Below are 17888 nucleotides of genomic sequence, written 5' to 3'. Positions count from 1 at the left end.
AGCCATTGGTGTTTTGTTCAGGAAATTTTTTCCAGTGCCTATGTGTTCCAGATGCTTCCCTAGTTTTTCTTCTATTAGTTTGAGTGTGTCTGGTTTGATATGGAGGACGTTGATCCACTTGGACTTAAGCTTTGTACAGGGTGATAAGCATGGATCGATCTGCATTCTTCTACATGTTGCCCTCCAGTTGAACCAGCTCCATTTGCTGAAAATGCTATCTTTTTTCCATTGGATGGTTTTGGCTCCTTTGTCAAAAATCAAGTGACCATAGGTGTGTGGGTTCATTTCTGGGTCTTCAATTCTATTCTATTGGTCTATCTGTCTGTCTCTGTACCAATACCATGCAGTTTTTATCACTATTGCTCTGTAATACTGCTTGAGTTCAGGGATAGTGATTCCCCCTGAAGTCCTTTTATTGTTGAGGATAGCTTTAGCTATCCTGGGTTTTTTGTTATTCCAGATGAATTTGCAAATTGTTCTGTCTAACTCTTTGAAGAATTGGATTGGTATTTTGATGGGGATTGCATTGAATCTGTAGATTGCTTTTGGTAAAATGGCCATTATTACTATATTAATCCTGCCAATCCATGAGCATGGGAGATCTTTCCATCTTCTGAGGTCTTCTTCAATTTCTTTCCTCAGTGTCTTGAAGTTCTTATTGTACAGATCTTTTACTTGCTTGGTTAAAGTCACACCGAGGTACTTTATATTATTTGGGTCTATTATGAAGGGGGTTGTTTCCCTAATTTCTTTCTCGGCTTGTTTCTCTTTTGTGTAGAGGAAGGCTACTGATTTATTTGAGTTAATTTTATACCCAGCCACTTTGCTGAAGTTGTTTATCAGCTTTAGTAGTTCTCTGGTGGAACTTCTGGGATCACTTAAATATACTATCATGTCATCTGCAAATAGTGATATTTTGACCTCTTCTTTTCCGATCTGTATCCCCTTGATCTCCTTTTGTTGTCTGATTGCTCTGGCTAGAACTTCAGGGACTATATTGAATAAGTAGGGAGAGAGTGGGCAGCCTTGTCTAGTCCCTGATTTTAGTGGGATTGCTTCAAGTTTCTCTCCATTTAGTTTAATGTTAGCAACTGGTTTGCTGTATATGGCTTTTACTATGTTTAGGTATGGGCCTTGAATTCCTATTCTTTCCAGGACTTTTATCATGAAGGGGTGTTGAATTTTGTCAAATGCTTTCTCAGCATCTAATGAAATGATCATGTGGTTTTGTTATTTCAGTTTGTTTGTATAATGGATCACGTTGATGGTTTTCCATATATTAAACCATCCCTGCATGCCTGGGATGAAGCCTACTTGATCATGGTGGATGATTGTTTTGATGTGCTCTTGGATTCGGTTTGCCAGAATTTTATTGAGTATTTTTGCGTCGATATTCATAAGGGAAATTGGTCTGAAGTTCTCTTTCTTTGTTGGGTCTTTGTGTGGTTTAGGTATAAGAGTAATTGTGGCTTCGTAGAAGGAATTCGGTAGTGCTCCATCTGTTTCAATTTTGTGGAATAGTTTGGATAATATTGGTATGAGGTCTTCTATGAAGGTTTGATAGAATTCTGCACTAAACCCGTCTGAACCTGGGCTCTTTTTGGTTGGGAGACCTTTAATGACTGCTTCTATTTCCGTAGGAGTTATGGGGTTGTTTAACTGGTTTATCTGTTCCTGATTTAACTTCGATACCTGGTATCTGTCTAGGAAATTGTCCATTTCCTGCAGATTTTCAAGTTTTGTTGAATATAGGCTTTTATAGTAAGATCTGATGATTTTTTGAATTTCCTCTGAATCTGTAGTTATGTCTCCCTTTTCATTTCTGATTTTGTTAATTTGGACGCACTCTCTGTGTCCTCTCGTTAGTCTGGCTAAGGGTTTATCTATCTTGTTGATTTTCTCAAAGAACCAACTTTTGGTTCTGTTGATTCTTTCTATGGTCCTTTTTGTTTCTACTTGGTTGATTTCAGCTCTGAGTTTGATTATTTCCTGCCTTCTACTCCTCCTGGGTGTATTTGCTTCTTTTTGTTCTAGAGCTTTTAGGTGTGCTGTCAAGCTGCTGACATATGCTCTTTCCTGTTTCTTTCTGCAGGCACTCAGCGCTATGAGTTTTCCTCTTAGCACAGCTTTCATTGTGTCCCATAAGTTTGAGTATGTTGTATCTTCATTTTCATTAAATTCTAAAAAGTTTTTAATTTCTTTCTTTATTTCTTCCTTGACCAGGTTATCATTGAGTAGAGCATTGTTCAATTTCCACGTATATGTGGGCATTCTTCCCTTATTGTTATTGAAGACCAGTTTTAGGCCGTGGTGGTCCGATAGCACGCATGGGATTATTTCTATCTTTCTGTACCTGTTGAGGCCCGTTTTTTGACCGATTATATGGTCAATTTTGGAGAAAGTACCATGAGGAGCTGAGAAGAAGGTATATCCTTTTGCTTTAGGATAGAATGTTCTATAAATATCCGTTAAGTCCATTTGGCTCATGACTTCTCTTAGTCTGTCGACATCACTGTTTAATTTCTGTTTCCATGATCTGTCCATTGATGAGAGTGGGGTGTTGAAATCTCCCACTATTATTGTGTGAGGTGCAATGTGTGTTTTGAGCTTTAGTAAGGTTTCTTTTACGTATGTAGGTGCCCTTGTATTTGGGGCATAGATATTTAGGATTGAGAGTTCATCTTGGTGGATTTTTCCTTTGATGAATATGAAGTGTCCTTCCTTCTCTTTTTTGATGACTTTTAGTTGGAAATTGATTTTATTTGATATTAGAATGGCTACTCCAGCTTGCTTCTTCTGACCATTTGCTTGGAAAGTTGTTTTCCAGCCTTTCACTCTGAGGTAGTGTCTGTCTTTGTCTCTGAGGTGTGTTTCCTGTAGGCAGCAGAATGCAGGGTCCTCGTTGCGTATCCAGTTTGTTAATCTATGTCTTTTTATTGGGGAGTTGAGGCCATTGATATTGAGACATATTAAGGAATAGTGATTATTGCTTCCCTTTATATTCATATTTGGATGTGAGGTTATGTTTGTGTGCTTTCATTCTCTTTGTTTTGTTGCCAAGACGATTAGTTTCTTGCTTCTTCTAGGGTATAGCTTGCCTCCTTATGTTGGGCTTTACCATTTATTATCCTTTGTAGTGCTGGATTTGTAGAAAGATATTGTGTAAATTTGGTTTTGTCATGGAATATCTTGGTTTCTCCATCTATGTTAATTGAGAGTTTTGCTGGATACAGTAACCTGGGCTGGCATTTGTGTTCTCCTAGGGTCTGTATGACATCAGTCCAGGATCTTCTGGCCTTCATAGTTTCTGGCGAGAAGTCTGGTGTGATTCTGATAGGTCTCCCTTTATATGTTACTTGACCTTTTTCCCTTACTGCTTTTAATATTCTTTCTTTATTTTGTGCGTTTGGTGTTTTGACAATTATGTGACGGGAGGTGTTTCTTTTCTGGTCCAATCTATTTGGAGTTCTGTAGGCTTCTTGTATGTCTATGGGTATCTCTCTTTTTAGGTTAGGGAAGTTTTCTTCTATGATTTTGTTGAAGATATTTACTGGTCCCTTGAGCTGGGAGTCTTCACTCTCTTCTATACCTATTATCCTTAGGTTTGATCTTCTCATTGAGTCCTGGATTTCCTGTATGTTTTGGACCAGTAGCTTTTTCCGCTTTACATTATCTTTGACAGTTGAGTCAATGATTTCTATGGAATCTTCTGCTCCTGAGATTCTCTCTTCCATCTCTTGTATTCTGTTGGTGAAGCTTGTATCTACAGCTCCTTGTCTCTTCTTTTGGTTTTCTATATCCAGGGTTGTTTCCATGTGTTCTTTCTTGATTGCTTCTATTTCCATTTTTAATTCCTTCAACTGTTTGATTGTGTTTTCCTGGAATTCTTTCAGTGATTTTTGTGTCTCCTCTCTATGGGCTTCTACTTGTTTATTTATGTTTTCCTGGAATTCTTTCAGGGATTTTTGTGTCTCCTCTCTATGGGCTTCTACTTGTTTATTTATGTTTTCCTGGAATTCTTTCAGGGATTTTTGCGATTCTTTCAGGCATTTTTGCGATTCCTCTCTGTAGGCTTCTACTTGTTCTCTAAGGGAGTTCTTCATGTCTTTCTTGAAGTCCTCCAGCATCATGATCAAATATGATTTTGAAAATAGATCTTGCTTTTCTGGTGTGTTTGGATATTCCATGTTTGTTTTGATGGGAGAATTGGGCTCCGATGGTGCCATGTAGTCTTGGTTTCTGTTGCTTGGGTTCCTGCGCTTGCCTCTCGCCATCAGATTATCTCTAGTGTTACTTTGTTCTGCTATTTCTGACAGTGGCTAGACTGTCCTCTAAGCCTGTGTGTCAGGAGTGCTGTAGACCTGTTTTCCTCTCTTTCAGTCAGTTATGGGGACAGAGTGTTCTGCTTTCGGGCGTGTAGTTTTTCCTCTCTACAGGTCTTCAGCTGTTCCTGTGGGCCTGTGTCTTGAGCTCACCAGGCAGCTTTCTTGCAGCAGAAAATTTGGTCTTACCTGTGGTCCTGAGGCTCAAGTTCGCTCGTGGGGTGCTGCCCACGGGCTCTCTGCTGCGGCAACAACCAGGAAGACCTGTGCCGCCCCTTCCGGGAGCTTCAGTGCACCAGGGTTCCAGATGGTCTTTGGCTTTTTCCTCTGGCGTCCGAGATGTGTGTGCAGGGAGCAGTCTCTTCTGGTTTCCCAGGCTTGTCTGCCTCTCTGAAGGTTTAGCTCTCCCTCCCACGGGATTTGGGTGCAGAGAACTGTTTATCCGGTCTGTTTCTTTCAGGTTCCTGCGGTGTCTCAGGCAGGGGTCCTGCCGCTCCTGGGCCCTCCCCCACGGGAGCCCAGAGGCCTTATACAGTTTCCTCTTGGGCCAGGGATGTGGGCAGGGGTGAGCAGAGTTGGTGGTCTCTTCCGCTCTGCAGCCTCAGGAGTGCCCACCTGACCAGGCGGTTGTGTCTCTCTCTCACCGGGTCTGGGAGCAGAGAGCTGCTGCGGGCCGGGATCCGCGGGTCTTGAGTATTTCTTATATATATTTCAAGTGTTATTCCCTTTCCCGGTTTCCGGACAAACATCCCCCTCCGCCCTCCCCTTCCTTATGGATGTTCCCCTCCCAACCCTCCCCCCATTGCCGCCCTCCCCTCATAGTATAGTTCACTGGGGGTTCAGTCTTAGCAGGACCCAGGGCTTCCCCTTCCACTGGTGCTCTTACTAGGATATTCATTGCTACCTATGGGGTCGGAGTCCAGGGTCAGTCCATGTATAGTCTTTAGGTAGTGGCTTAGTCCCTGGAAGCTCTGGTTGCTTGACATTGTTGTACTTTTGGGGTCTCGAGCACCTTAAAGCTCTTCCAGTTCTTTCTCTGATTTCTTCAACGGGGGACCTATTCTCAGTTCAGTGGTTTGCTGCTGGCATTTGCCTCTGTATTTGCTGTATTCTGGCTGTGTCTCTCAGGAGCGATCTACATCCGGCTCCTGTCGGTCTGCACTTCTTTGCTTCATCCATGTTGTCTAATTGGGTGGCTGTATATGTATGGGCCACATGTGGGGCAGGCTCTGAATGGGTGTTCCTTCAGTCTCTGTTTTAATCTTTGCCTCTCCCTTCCCTGCCAAGGGTATTCTTTTTCCTCATTTAAAGAAGGAGTGAAGCATTCACATTTTGATCATCCGTCTTGAGTTTCGTTTGTTCTAGGGATCTAGGGTAATTCAAGCATTTGGGCTAATAGCCACTTATCAATGAGTGCATACCATGTATGTCTTTCTGTGATTGGGTTAGCTCACTCAGGATGATATTTTCCAGTTCCAACCATTTGCCTACGAATTTCATAAACTCGTTCTTTTTGATAGCTGAGTAATATTCCATTGTGTATATGTACCACATTTTCTGTATCCATTCCTCTGTTGAAGGGGATCTGGGTTCTTTCCAGTGTCTGGCTATTATAAATAAGGCTGCGATGAACATAGTGGAGCACGTGTCTCTTTTATATGTTGAGGCATCTTTTGGGTATATGCCCAAGAGAGGTATAGCTGGATCCTCAGGCAGTTCAATGTCCAATTTTCTGAGGAACCTCCAGACTGATTTCCAGAATGGTTTTACCAGTCTGCAATCCCACCAACAATGGAGGAGTGTTCCTCTTTCTCCACATCCTCGCCAGCATCTGCTGTCACCTGAGTTTTTGATCTTAGTCATTCTCACTGGTGTGAGGTGAAATCTCAGGGTTGTTTTGATTTGCATTTCCCTTATGACTAAAGATGTTGAACATTTCTTTAGGTGTTTCTCAGCCATTCGGCATTCCTCAGCTGTGAATTCTTTGTTTAGCTCTGAACCCCATTTTTGAATAGGGTTATTTGTTTCCCTGCGGTCTAACTTCTTGAGTTCTTTGTATATTTTGGATATAAGGCCTCTGTCTGTTGTAGGATTGGTAAAGATCTTTTCCCAATCTGTTGGTTGCCGTTTTGTCCTAACCACAGTGTCCTTTGCCTTACAGAAGCTTTGCAGTTTTATGAGATCCCATTTGTCGATTCTTGATCTTAGAGCATAAGCCATTGGTGTTTTGTTCAGGAAACTTTCTCCAGTGCCCATGTGTTCCAGATGCTTCCCTAGTTTTTCTTCTATTAGTTTGAGTGTGTCTGGTTTGATGTGGAGGTCCTTGATCCACTTGGACTTAAGCTTTGTACAGGGTGATAAGCATGGATCGATCTGCATTCTTCTACATGTTGATCTCCAGTTGAACCAGCTCCATTTGCTGAAAATGCTATCTTTTTTCCATTGGATGGTTTTGGCTCCTTTGTCAAAAATCAAGTGACCATAGGTGTGTGGGTTCATTTCTGAGTCTTCAATTCTATTCCATTGGTCTATCTGTCTGTCTCTGTACCAATATCATGCAGTTTTTATCACTATTGCTCTGTAATACTGCTTGAGTTCAGGGATAGTGATTCCCCCTGAAGTCCTTTTATTGTTGAGGATAGCTTTAGCTATCCTGGGTTTTTTGTTATTCCAGATGAATTTGCAAATTGTTCTGTCTAACTCTTTGAAGAATTGGATTGGTATTTTGATGGGGATTGCATTGAATCTGTAGATTGCTTTTGGTAAAATGGCCATTTTTACTATATTAATCCTGCCAATCCATGAGCATGGGAGATCTTTCCATCTTCTGAGGTCTTCTTCAATTTCCTTCTTCAGTGTCTTGAAGTTCTTATTGTACAGATCTTTTACTTGCTTGGTTAAAGTCACACCGAGGTACTTTATATTATTTGGGTCTATTATGAAGGGGGTCGTTTCCCTAATTTCTTTCTCGGCTTGTTTCTCTTTTGTGTAGAGGAAGGCTACTTATTTATTTGAGTTAATTTTATACCCAGCCACTTGGCTGAAGTTGTTTATCACCTTTAGTAGTTTTCTGGTAGAACTTTTGGGATCACTTAAATATCTATCATATCATCTGCAAATAGTGATATTTTGGCTTCTTCTTTCCAATTTGTATCCCTTGATCTCCTTTTGTTGTCTGATTGCTCTGGCTAGAACTTCAAGAACTATATTGAGTAAGTAGGGAGAGAATGGGCAGCCCTGTTTAGTCCCTGATTTTAGTGGGATTGCTTCAAGTTTCTCACCATTTAGTTTAATAGTAGCTACTGGTTTGCTGTATATGGCTTTTACTATGTTTAGGTATGGGCCTTGAGTTCCTATTCTTTCCAGGACTTTTATCATGAAGGGGTGTTGAATTTTGTCAAATGCTTTCTCAGCATCTAATGAAATGATCATGTGGTTTTGTTCTTTCAGTTTGTTTGTATAATGGATCACGTTGATGGTTTTCTGTATATTAAACCATCCCTGCATGCCTGGGATGAAGCCTACTTGATCATGGTGGATGATTGTTTTTTTTTTTCTTTTTTTCTTTTTTTTCAGAACTGGGAACTGAACCCAGGGCTTTGCGGTTGCTAGGCAAGCGCTCTACCCCTGAGCTAAATCCCCAACCCCGGATGATTGTTTTGATGTGCTCTTGGATTCGGTTTGCCAGAATTTTATTGAGTATTTTTGCGTCGATATTCATAAGGGAAATTGGTCTGAAGTTCTCTTTCTTTGTTGGGTCTTTGTGTGGTTTAGGTATAAGAGTAATTGTGGCTTCATAGAAGGAATTCGGTAGTGCTCCATCTGTTTCAATTTTGTGGAATAGTTTGGATAATATTGGTATGAGGTCTTCTATGAAGGTCTGATAGAATTCTGCACTAAACCCTTCTGGTCCTGGGGACTTTTTGGTTGGGAGACCTTTAATGACTGCTTCTATTTCTTTAGGAGTCATGGGGTTGTTTAACTGGTTTATCTGTTCCTGATTTAACTTCCGTACCTGGTATCAGTCTAGGAAATTGTCCATTTCCATCAGATTTTCAAATTTTGTTGAATATAGGCTTTTGTAGTAGGATCTGATGATTTTTTTGAATTTCCTCTGATTCTGTTGTTATGTCTCCCTTTTCATTTCTGATTTAGTTAATTTGGACACACTCTCTGTTTCCTTTCGTTAGTCTGGCTAAGGGTTTATCTATCTTGTTGATTTTCTCAGAGAACCAACTTTGGTTCTGTTGATTCTTTCTATGGTCCTCTTTGTTTCAACTTGGTTGATTTTAGCTCTGAGTTTGATTATTTCCTGCCTTGTACTCCTCCTGGGTATACGTATTTGCTTCTTTTTGTTCTAGAGCTTTTAGGTGTGCTGTCAAGCTGGTGACATATGCTCTCTCCTGTTTCTTTCTGCAGGCACTCAGAGCTATGAGTTTTCCTCTTAGCACAGCTTTCATTGTGTCCCATACATTTGGGTATGTTGTACCTTCATTTTCATTAAATTCTAAGAAGTCTTTAATTTCTTTCTTTATTTCTTCCTTGACTAGGTTATCGTTGAGTAGAGCATTGTTCAACTTCCATGTATATGTGGGCGTTCTTCCCTTATTGTTATTGAAGACCAGCTTTAGCCCGTGGTGGTCTGATAGGACGCTGGGATTATTTCTATCTTTCTGTATCTGTTGAGGCCTATTGTTTGACCAATTATATGGAGAAAGAACCATGAGGTGCTGAGAAGAAGGTATATCCTTTTGCTTTAGGATAGAATGTTCTATAAATATTCGTTAAGTCCATTTGGTTCATGACTTCTGTTAGTCTGTCTATGTCTCTGTTTAATTTCTGTTTCCATGACCTGTCCATTGATGAGAGTGGGATGTTGAAATCTCCTACTATTATTGTGTGAGGTGCAATGTGTGTTTTGAGCTTTAGTAAGGATTCTTTTACGTATGTAGGTGCCCTTGTATTTAGAGCATAGATATTCAGGATTGAGAGTTCATCTTGGTAGATTTTTCCGTTCATGAATATGAAATGTCCTTCCTTATCTTTTTTGATAACTTCTAGTTGAAAATTGATTTTATTCGATATTAGAATGGCTACTCCAGCTTGCTTCTTCAGACCATTTGCTTGGAATGTTGTTTTCCAGCCTTTCACTCTGAGGTCGTGTCTGTCTTTGTCTCTGAGGTATGTTTCCTGTAGGCAGCAGAATGCTCTGTCCTCATTGCGTATCCAGTTTGGTAATCTATGTCTTTTTATTGGGAAGTTGAGACCAGTGATCTTGAGATATATTAAGGAATAGTGATTATTGCTTCCTGTTATATTCATATTTGGATATGAGGTTATGTTTGTCTGCTTTTCTTCTCCTTGTTTTGTTGCCAAGACGATTAGTTTCTTGCTTTTTCTAGGGTGTAGCTTTCCTCCTTATGTTGGGCCTTATCATTTATTATCCTTTGTAGCGCTGGAGTTGTAGAAAGAGATTGTGTAAATTTGGTTTGTCATGGAATGTCTTGGTTTCTCCATAAATGTTATTTGAGAATTTTGCAGGATACAGTAACCTGGCTGGCATTTGTGTTCTCTTAGGGTCTGTATGACATCTATCCAGGATCTTCAGGCTTTCATAGTCTCTGTCGAGAAGTCTGGTGTGATCTGATTGATCTGCCTTTATATGTTACTTGACCTTTTTCCCTTACTGCTTTCAATATTCTTTCTTTATTTTGTGCATTTGGTGTTTTGACTGTTATGTGATGGGTGGAGTTTCTTTTCTGGTCCAATCTATTTGAAGTTCTTGTATGCTTATAGGCATCTCTTTCTTTAGGTTAGGGAAGTTTTCTTCTTTGATATTCTTGAAGATATTTGCTGGTCCTTTGAGCTGGGAGTCTTCACTCTATTATCCTTAGGCTTGATCTTCTCATTGGGTCCTGGATTTCCCGTATTTTTTCGACCTGTAACTTTTCCCATTTTACATTATCTTTGACAGTTGTGTCAATGATTTCTGTGGAATCTTCTGCCCCTGAGATTCTCTCTTCTATCTCTCATATTCTGTTGGTGAAGCTTGTATCTATGGCTCCTTGTCTCTTCCTTTGGTTTTCTATATCCAGAGTTGTTTCCCTGTGTTCTTTTTTGATTACTTCTATTTCCATTTTTAATTCCTTTACATGTTTGATTGTGTTTTCCTGGAATTCTTTCAGGGATTTTTGTGATTCGTCTCTATAGGCTTCTACTTGTTTATTTATGTTTTCCTTCGTTTCTCTAAGGGAGTTCTTCATGTCTTTTTTGAAGTCCTCCAGCATCATGATCAAATGTGATTTTAAATCTAGATCTTTCTTTTCTGGCGTTTTTGGATATTCAGTGTTTGCTTTGGTGGGAGAATTGGGCTCTGATGATGCCATGTAGTCTTGGTTTCTGTTGCTTGGGTTCCTGCGCTTGCCTCTCACCATCAGATTATGTCTAGTGTTACTTTGTTCTGCTATTTCTGACAGTGGCTAGACTGTCCTATAAGCCTGTGTGTCAGGAGTGCTGTAGACCTGTTTTCCTGTTTTCTTTCAGCCAGTTATGGGAACAGAGTGTTCTGCTTTCAGGCGTGTAGTTTTTCCTGTCTACAGGTCTTCGGCTTTTCCTGTGGGTCTGTTTCCTGAGTTCACCAGGCAGGTCAGTTGGAGTAGAAAAGTTGGTTTTACCTGTTTTCCCGAGGCTCAAGTTTGCTCTTGAGATGTTGCTTATGAGCTCTCCCCGAGGGCAGCAACCAGGAGGACCTGCACTGCCCTTTCCGGGAGCCCCCATGCACCACGGTCCCCGATGGTGTTTGGTGTTTTCCTTTGGAGTCAGAAATTTGGGCAGAGTGTAGTCTCTTCTGGCTTCCCAGGCGTGTCTGCCTCTCTGAAGGTTTAGCTCTCCCTCCCATGGGATTTGGGTGAAGAGAACTGTTGATCTGGTCCTTTCAGGTTCCGGTGGTGTCTCGGGCGCAGGGGACCTGCAGCTCCAGTGCCCCTATCTACCGATTCTCAGAGGCCGTATACAGTTTCCTCTTGAGCCAGGGATGTGGGCAGGCGTGGGCAGTATTGGTGGTCTCTTCTGCTGTGCAGTCTCAGGAGTGCCTACCTGTCCGGGCAGTGAGCTCTCTCTCCCACGGGGTTTGGGAGCAGTGAGCTGCGGGCGGGGATCAGCGAGATTGGGAATCCAGCTAAAAACCAGAAGTATCCGGTCCTAAAGGAATTTTGCCTCTGTGTGTCCTGAGACCACCAGTCAGGTCGCTTCGAGCAGAAAAGTGGGTCTTATCTGAGGTCCTGCGGCTCAAGTTTGCTTGTGGGTGTTGCTTTTTTCTCATTTACATTTCAAATGTTATTCTTTTTCCTGGTTTCCCATCCAATAGCCCCCTATCCCATTCCCTCTCCCTTCTTCTATAAGTGTGTTTCCCCTCCCCAACCATCCTCCCTTTCTGACTCCCCCACCTGACATTCCCCTACACTGCGGGTTCCAACCTTGGCAGGACCAAGGGCTTCCCCAGGTGGGACAGGCTCTGAATAGCCATTCCTTCAGTCTCTGCTTCAAACTTTGTCTCCATATCTCCTCCTATGAATATGTTTGTTCCCCCTTTTAAGAAGGACTGAAATATCTGTACTTTGATCATTCTACTTCTTGAGCTTCATGTGGTCTGTGGATTTTATCTTGGGTAATTTCGCGCTTTTGGGCTAATATGCACCGATCAGTGAGTGCATACCATGTGTGTTTTTCTGTGATTGGGTTACCTCACTCAGGATGATATTTTCTAGTTCCATCCATTTGCCTATGAATTTCATAAAGTTATTGTTTTTGATAGCTGAGTAGTACTCCATTAAAAAATGGGGTTCAGAACTAAACAAAGAATTCACAGCTTAGGAATACCGAATGACTGAGAAACACCTAAAGAAATGTTCAACATCTTTAGTCATCAGGGAAATGCAAATCAAAACAACCCTGAGATTTCACCTCACACCAGTGAGAATGGCTAAGATCAAAAACTCAGTTGTCCGCAGATGTTGGCAAGAATGTGGAGAAAGAGGAACACTCCTCAATTGTTGGTGGGATTGCAGACTGGTACAACCACTCTGAAAATCAGACCGGAGGTTCTGTTCATAGCAGCCTTATATATAATAGCCAAAAGCTGCAAAGAACCCAGATGCCCTTCAACCGAGGAATGGATACAGAAAATGTGGTAACACCCCATCTTAGTGAAAAGTTGAACATTGCTAATTAAGTCCAGCCCTATTTTGAGAAAGTGAGAGTAGTGACAATCTTTATGCCAACTGAAATTGTTATATTTAAAAAGATCATACCCACTTTACTATAAATCCATTTTACTTAAGACTGTCTAACAATCAACATTGCTAAGCGTTCATGATCTGAATTCTAGTATATGAATTAAATTATGGTATATATTAAAAGCCACAAGACATTTATTTTTTTATAAATTAGGCAGTGGAATTACTCATTAGTAGCCTTTTAAAGATAAGCTGTTAGGTCTGATATTTCTACATTTTCTTTTTTTTTTTTCTTTTCTTTTCTTTTTTTTGGAGCTGGGGACCAAACCCAGGGCCTTGCGCTTGCTAGGCAAGCGCTCTACCACTGAGCTAAATCCCCAACCCCTCTACATTTTCTTAATCCCAGTGATGATGGCTTTTTTTTCCAGGAATGTTCTTTTTGGGATTCTCCAAACACTACACTGGTATATCTTCTCCTTGACTGATGCCTTTGATTTTGTTGGCATCTATGTAAAAGTATCCAGTCGACCTTTCTTCTGCCTATACACAACGTGGTCCAGTTTTATGCTTGCCTGCCACACTTTGGGAAAATGCATTCTTGCCTTCCTCACTATCACCTATTTTTAATTTGTTGCCCCCTGTTCAACAGCTAATGCTACTATCTAAAGCCAGATGTTCCATACTCTTTAAATATTTGTGTCTTCCTTAACTCTAGTTTTGAATGTGTTCCCAGAAAGGTGATGGATTCTCGTAGTCTATTGTTGGCAACTCAGGAAGCAGTAGAAGATACAGTCCAAAGCTTTACAATATTGGAACTGTGAAAATAAAGCTTATGGGCTAAAGAGATAGCTCAAAGGTTGAGAGCAGTGACTGCTCTTCCAGAGGTCCTGAGTTCAATTTTCAGCAACCACATGGTGGCTCACAACCATCTATAATAAGATCTAGTGCCCTCTTCTGACATGCAGATATACATGCAAGACACTGTGTACATAATAAATAAATAAACAGAGAAGAAGAAAAGTTATGTGTATGTTGAGATATTTTAGATTAGGCTTCCTATTTGGGAAATGGGAATAAAAAGGGGGGCAGGAAGATGGGCTGTGTGGTCATTCTCTTTCTTCAGCCACCTTCTTTTTAGCCATCTGGGTTTTATAATTGTTTCATTCTAGGCCCTTGACAGCTATTTCTTCATGACTGCTGTTTCTTTTCATGTACTTTATGGTGTTTCTGACTGTAGATAACCCAGCTAGATCCTGTCATTTGATTCTGGCCAGTAGTGTACCACTCAGGATCTGTGATTTGGACTAATATTATGGTCTTACCAAACCTTGGATATACTTTGTATTGTAGGATTTAATAGTATTCTCTTCCTGTTACTCTAGGTCATATGAGAGTATATTTGATAGAAACCATTCAGTTTCTAATTTTTGCCTACTGCTGCTACTCCTGGGTCTAGGGAACACTGTTTTTTGTTTTTATTTTGTTTGCTTTTGTTATTTTGTTGTAGTTTGTTGACGATCTCACTATTATGATCTTGGTTGGGGTGTTTTTTAATTCATAGCAGTTCTTTTGTCAGCTTCTCAATGTGGCACAATGTTAACTGACTCCTAGGACAAGTATATATTGATCATTTTTCTTTTTCCCAGGATGCACCATGATGAAACGTCATAGACCTGTCAGCAGCAGTGAGAGTTCAGATGAATGTGAGTAGAACTAGCTAGTAACCTACGTGTCTGTGGCCCTTGAGGATCTTTTCTTTGACTTGAGAATAACTTGTTTCATGTTTGATCCAACATTTAAAATATTTCTGAGAAGGAAAGGTCAGAATCCATTTTTAACTCCTTTAATTTCATTAGAAATTTATAAGTTAAGTAGAGAATAGATTATATGTGTTATGTAGCACTTGGAGTTTTCACTTTAAATTTACATTTAACAAAACGTAAATCTACCAATGCTTTAACAGAAAGATTGAAAATATAAACTGTAGATCCTGATTTTGATTATAACTAAGGTACTAAATGTTTGGTTGATGGTCAATCATTATTTTGTTTAAAGCGTTATAATAACCTTTAGGGAAATGCTGACAGATTATTTATTCCACATTCCTAGTATTTCTAGGGTGGCTAGCTGTCTACCTGTCTGCCTGCCGGTCTGTCTGTCTGTCTATCTATCTTCCTTCCTTCCTTTCTTTCTTTCTTTATTTATTTCTTAGTAGTTTTTTTTCCTCCAGGCAGAACACAAATTCAACTATTCCAAAATACTGTGAGACGTGATTATGCAAAGTTGAATCTTCACAGCCATTTTTAAAGCTTTCATAATCTGGGTTGTCACTATTAAATGTCATTAATAATTAAACTCCATTGAGACTCTCGGGTACAGTTGAATTATTTCTTCAGTGCTATGAGATCTTATGGTCTTGTATCATATCTTTAATATATATAGTTAGTTAGCTACTTAGTTACTTAGTTGACATTTAAAGTAGTGGGGAATATGTTTCAGTATTTTTTCTAATTATTTTTTGCAGGTCCTTCCACTTCCTTTACTTCTGGCTCAATGTATAGGAAAAAGTCAAAAAATCCTAAGGAACACAAGAAGTCTGCTGAGGTGAGATCAGATGTTCAATTTTACACTTAAAAACTACTATCTGCCTCCTGCCAATATGTTAACAATACCTAGAATTTATAAATGTGCCAAGTAAAATATATAACAGTGAGCCAATATAGATAGGCTCATTTAATTATGATAATACTTATTTTCCAAAAGAGAATTTTCTTTTCTCATCTAGAAAAATAGTAATTTTTACACCAATTTCATTTGAAGAATAAGTTCTCAGCTTTACAGTAGTCCTCTCCTAGCTAAGAAATCAAAGAGACCAAGACTAGGGGGATCTTTGAAAGATCCCAAGATCTTTTTTTAAATTGGATTTTTTAATTTATATTTCAAATATTATTCCCTTTCACAGCTTCCTGTCTATAAGCCCTGTATCCACTCCCCCGCCCCTTCTATATAAGGTGTTCCCTTCTACAACCACTCCCCCCTTCCTGGCCCCTGATATTCCACTGGAGGATCCAGCCTTGGCAGGACCTCCAGGTGCCCATCTGGAACCATGGGTCAGTCCATGTACAGTCTTTGGGTAGTGGTTTACTCCCTGGGAGCTCTGGTTAGTTGGTACTGTTGTTCTTATGGGGTTGCAAGTCCCTTCAGCTCCTTCAATCCTTTCTCTAATTAATCCAACAGAGATCCTGTTCTCAGTTCAATGGTTTGCTGCTAGCATTCACCTCTATTTGACATGTTTAGGCTGTGCCTCTCAGGAGAGATCTATATCCGGCTCCTGTCAACATGCACTTCTTAGCTTCATCAATCTTACCTAGTTTTGGTGGCTGTATATATATGGGCTGTATACCCATGTGGTATACACTAAATGGCTGTTCCTTCAGTCTCTGCTCCAAACTGTGCCTCCATATCCCCTCCTATGAATATTTTTGTTCCCTCATTTAAGAAAGACTGAAGCATCTGCATTTTGGTCATCCTTCTTCTTGAGCTTTATGTGGTCTGTGGATGGTATTTTGGGTAATTCGAGCTTTTGGGCTAATATCCACTTATCAGTGAGTGCATAGTAGTGGCTTTTTCTATCACTGGGTTACCTCACTCAGGATGACATTTTCTACTTCCATCCATTTGCCTATGAATTTCATGCAGTCATTGTTTTTGATAGCTGAGTAGTACTCCATTGTGTAGATGTACTATATTTTCTGTATCCATTCCTCTGTTGAAGGGCATCTGTGTTCTTTCCAGCTTCTGGCTATTATAAATAAGGCTGCGATGAACATAGTGGAGCACGTGTCTTTTTTATATGTTGGGGCATCTTTTGGGTATATGCCCAAGAGAGGTATAGTTGGATCCTCAGGTAGTTCAATGTCCAATTTTCTGAGGAACCTCCAGACTGATTTCCAGAATGGTTTTACCAGTCTGCAATCCCACCAAAAATGGAGGAGTGTTCCTCTTTCTCCACATCCTCGCCAGCGTCTGCTGTCACCTGAGTTTGGGTTTTTTTTGTTTTTGTTTTTGTTTTTGTTTTTTGCTTTCAAACTTTTATTTTTTTATTTTTATTTTTTTTATTAACTTGAGTATTTCTTATTTACATTTCGAATGTTATTCCCTTTGCCAGTTTCTGGGCCAACATCCCCCTAACCCCTCCCCCTCCCCTTCTATATGGCTGTTCCCCTCCTCATCCTCCCCCCATTACTGCCCTCCCCCCAACAATCACGTTCACTGGGGTTCAGTCTTAGCAGGACCAAGGGCTTCCCCTTCCACTGGTGCTCTTACTAGGCTATTCATTGCTACCTATGAGGTTGGAGCCCAGGGTCAGTCCATGTATAGTCTTTAGGTAGTGGCTTAGTCCCTGGAAGCTCTGGTTGCTTGGCATTGTTGTTCATATGGAGTCTCGAGCCCCTTCAAGCTCTTCCAGTCCTTTCTCTGATTCCTTCAACGGGGGTCCCGTTCTCAGTTTAGTGGTTTGCTGGTGGCATTCGCCTCTGTGTTTGCTGTATTCTGGCTGTGTCTCTCAGGAGAGACCTACATCCGGTTCCTGTCGGCCTGCACTTCTTTGCTTCATCCATCTTATCCAGTTTGGTGACTGTATATGTATGGGCCACATGTGGGGCAGACTCTGAATGGGTGTGCCTTCTGTCTCTGTTTTAATCTTTGCCTCTCTATTCCCTGCCAAGGGTATTCTTGTTCCCCTTTTAAAGAAGGAGTGAAGCATTCACATTTTGATCATCCGTCTTGAGTTTCATGTGTTCTATGCATCTAGGGTAATTCAAGCATTTGGGCTAATAGCCACTTATCAATGAGTGCGTACCATGTGTTTTTCTATGATTGGGTTACCTCACTCAGGCTGATATTTTCCAGTTCCCTCCATTTGCCTATGAATTTCATAAAGTCATTGTTTTTGATAGCTGAGTAATATTCCATTGTGTAGATGTACCACATTTTCTGTATCCATTCCTCTGTTGAAGGACATCTGGGTTCTTTCCAGCTTCTGGCTATTATAAATAAGTCACCTGAGTTTTTTATCTTAGCTATTCTGACTCGTGTGAGGTAGAATCTCAGGGTTGTTTTGATTTGCATTTCCTCGATAACTAAGGATGCTGAACATTTCTTTATTTACTTTTCAGCCATTCAGTATTCCTCAGCTGAGAATTTTTGTTTAGCTCTGGACCCCATTTTTAATAGCGTTTTTTGGCTCTCTGGAGTCTAACTTCTTGAGTTCTTTGTATATATTGAATATTAGCCTTTATTTTCTTTAATTTCTTTCTTCATTACTTCTTTG

General features: G+C 40.4%; 1 protein-coding gene across 8 annotated transcripts in view; it reads left to right on the top strand.

The window, feature by feature from the left end:
- The window catches only part of Jade3 (jade family PHD finger 3), a 201796-nt gene that overhangs the window by 79761 nt on the left and 104147 nt on the right, over positions 1-17888 (top strand). For all 8 annotated transcript variants that reach the window (XM_039099579.2, XM_039099577.2, XM_063279878.1 and 5 more), the window contains 2 exons: positions 14203-14259; positions 15081-15160. In XM_039099579.2, the coding sequence (XP_038955507.1) occupies positions 14211-14259; positions 15081-15160 (129 nt within the window). In that variant the 5' untranslated portion in view covers positions 14203-14210. The remainder of the gene's footprint in view (positions 1-14202; positions 14260-15080; positions 15161-17888) is intronic.

This window comes from Rattus norvegicus, chromosome X (genome assembly GCF_036323735.1).
Source record: "Rattus norvegicus strain BN/NHsdMcwi chromosome X, GRCr8, whole genome shotgun sequence".
NCBI lineage: Eukaryota > Metazoa > Chordata > Mammalia > Rodentia > Muridae > Rattus > Rattus norvegicus.
This window is presented reverse-complemented; position numbering and strand designations above follow the sequence as displayed.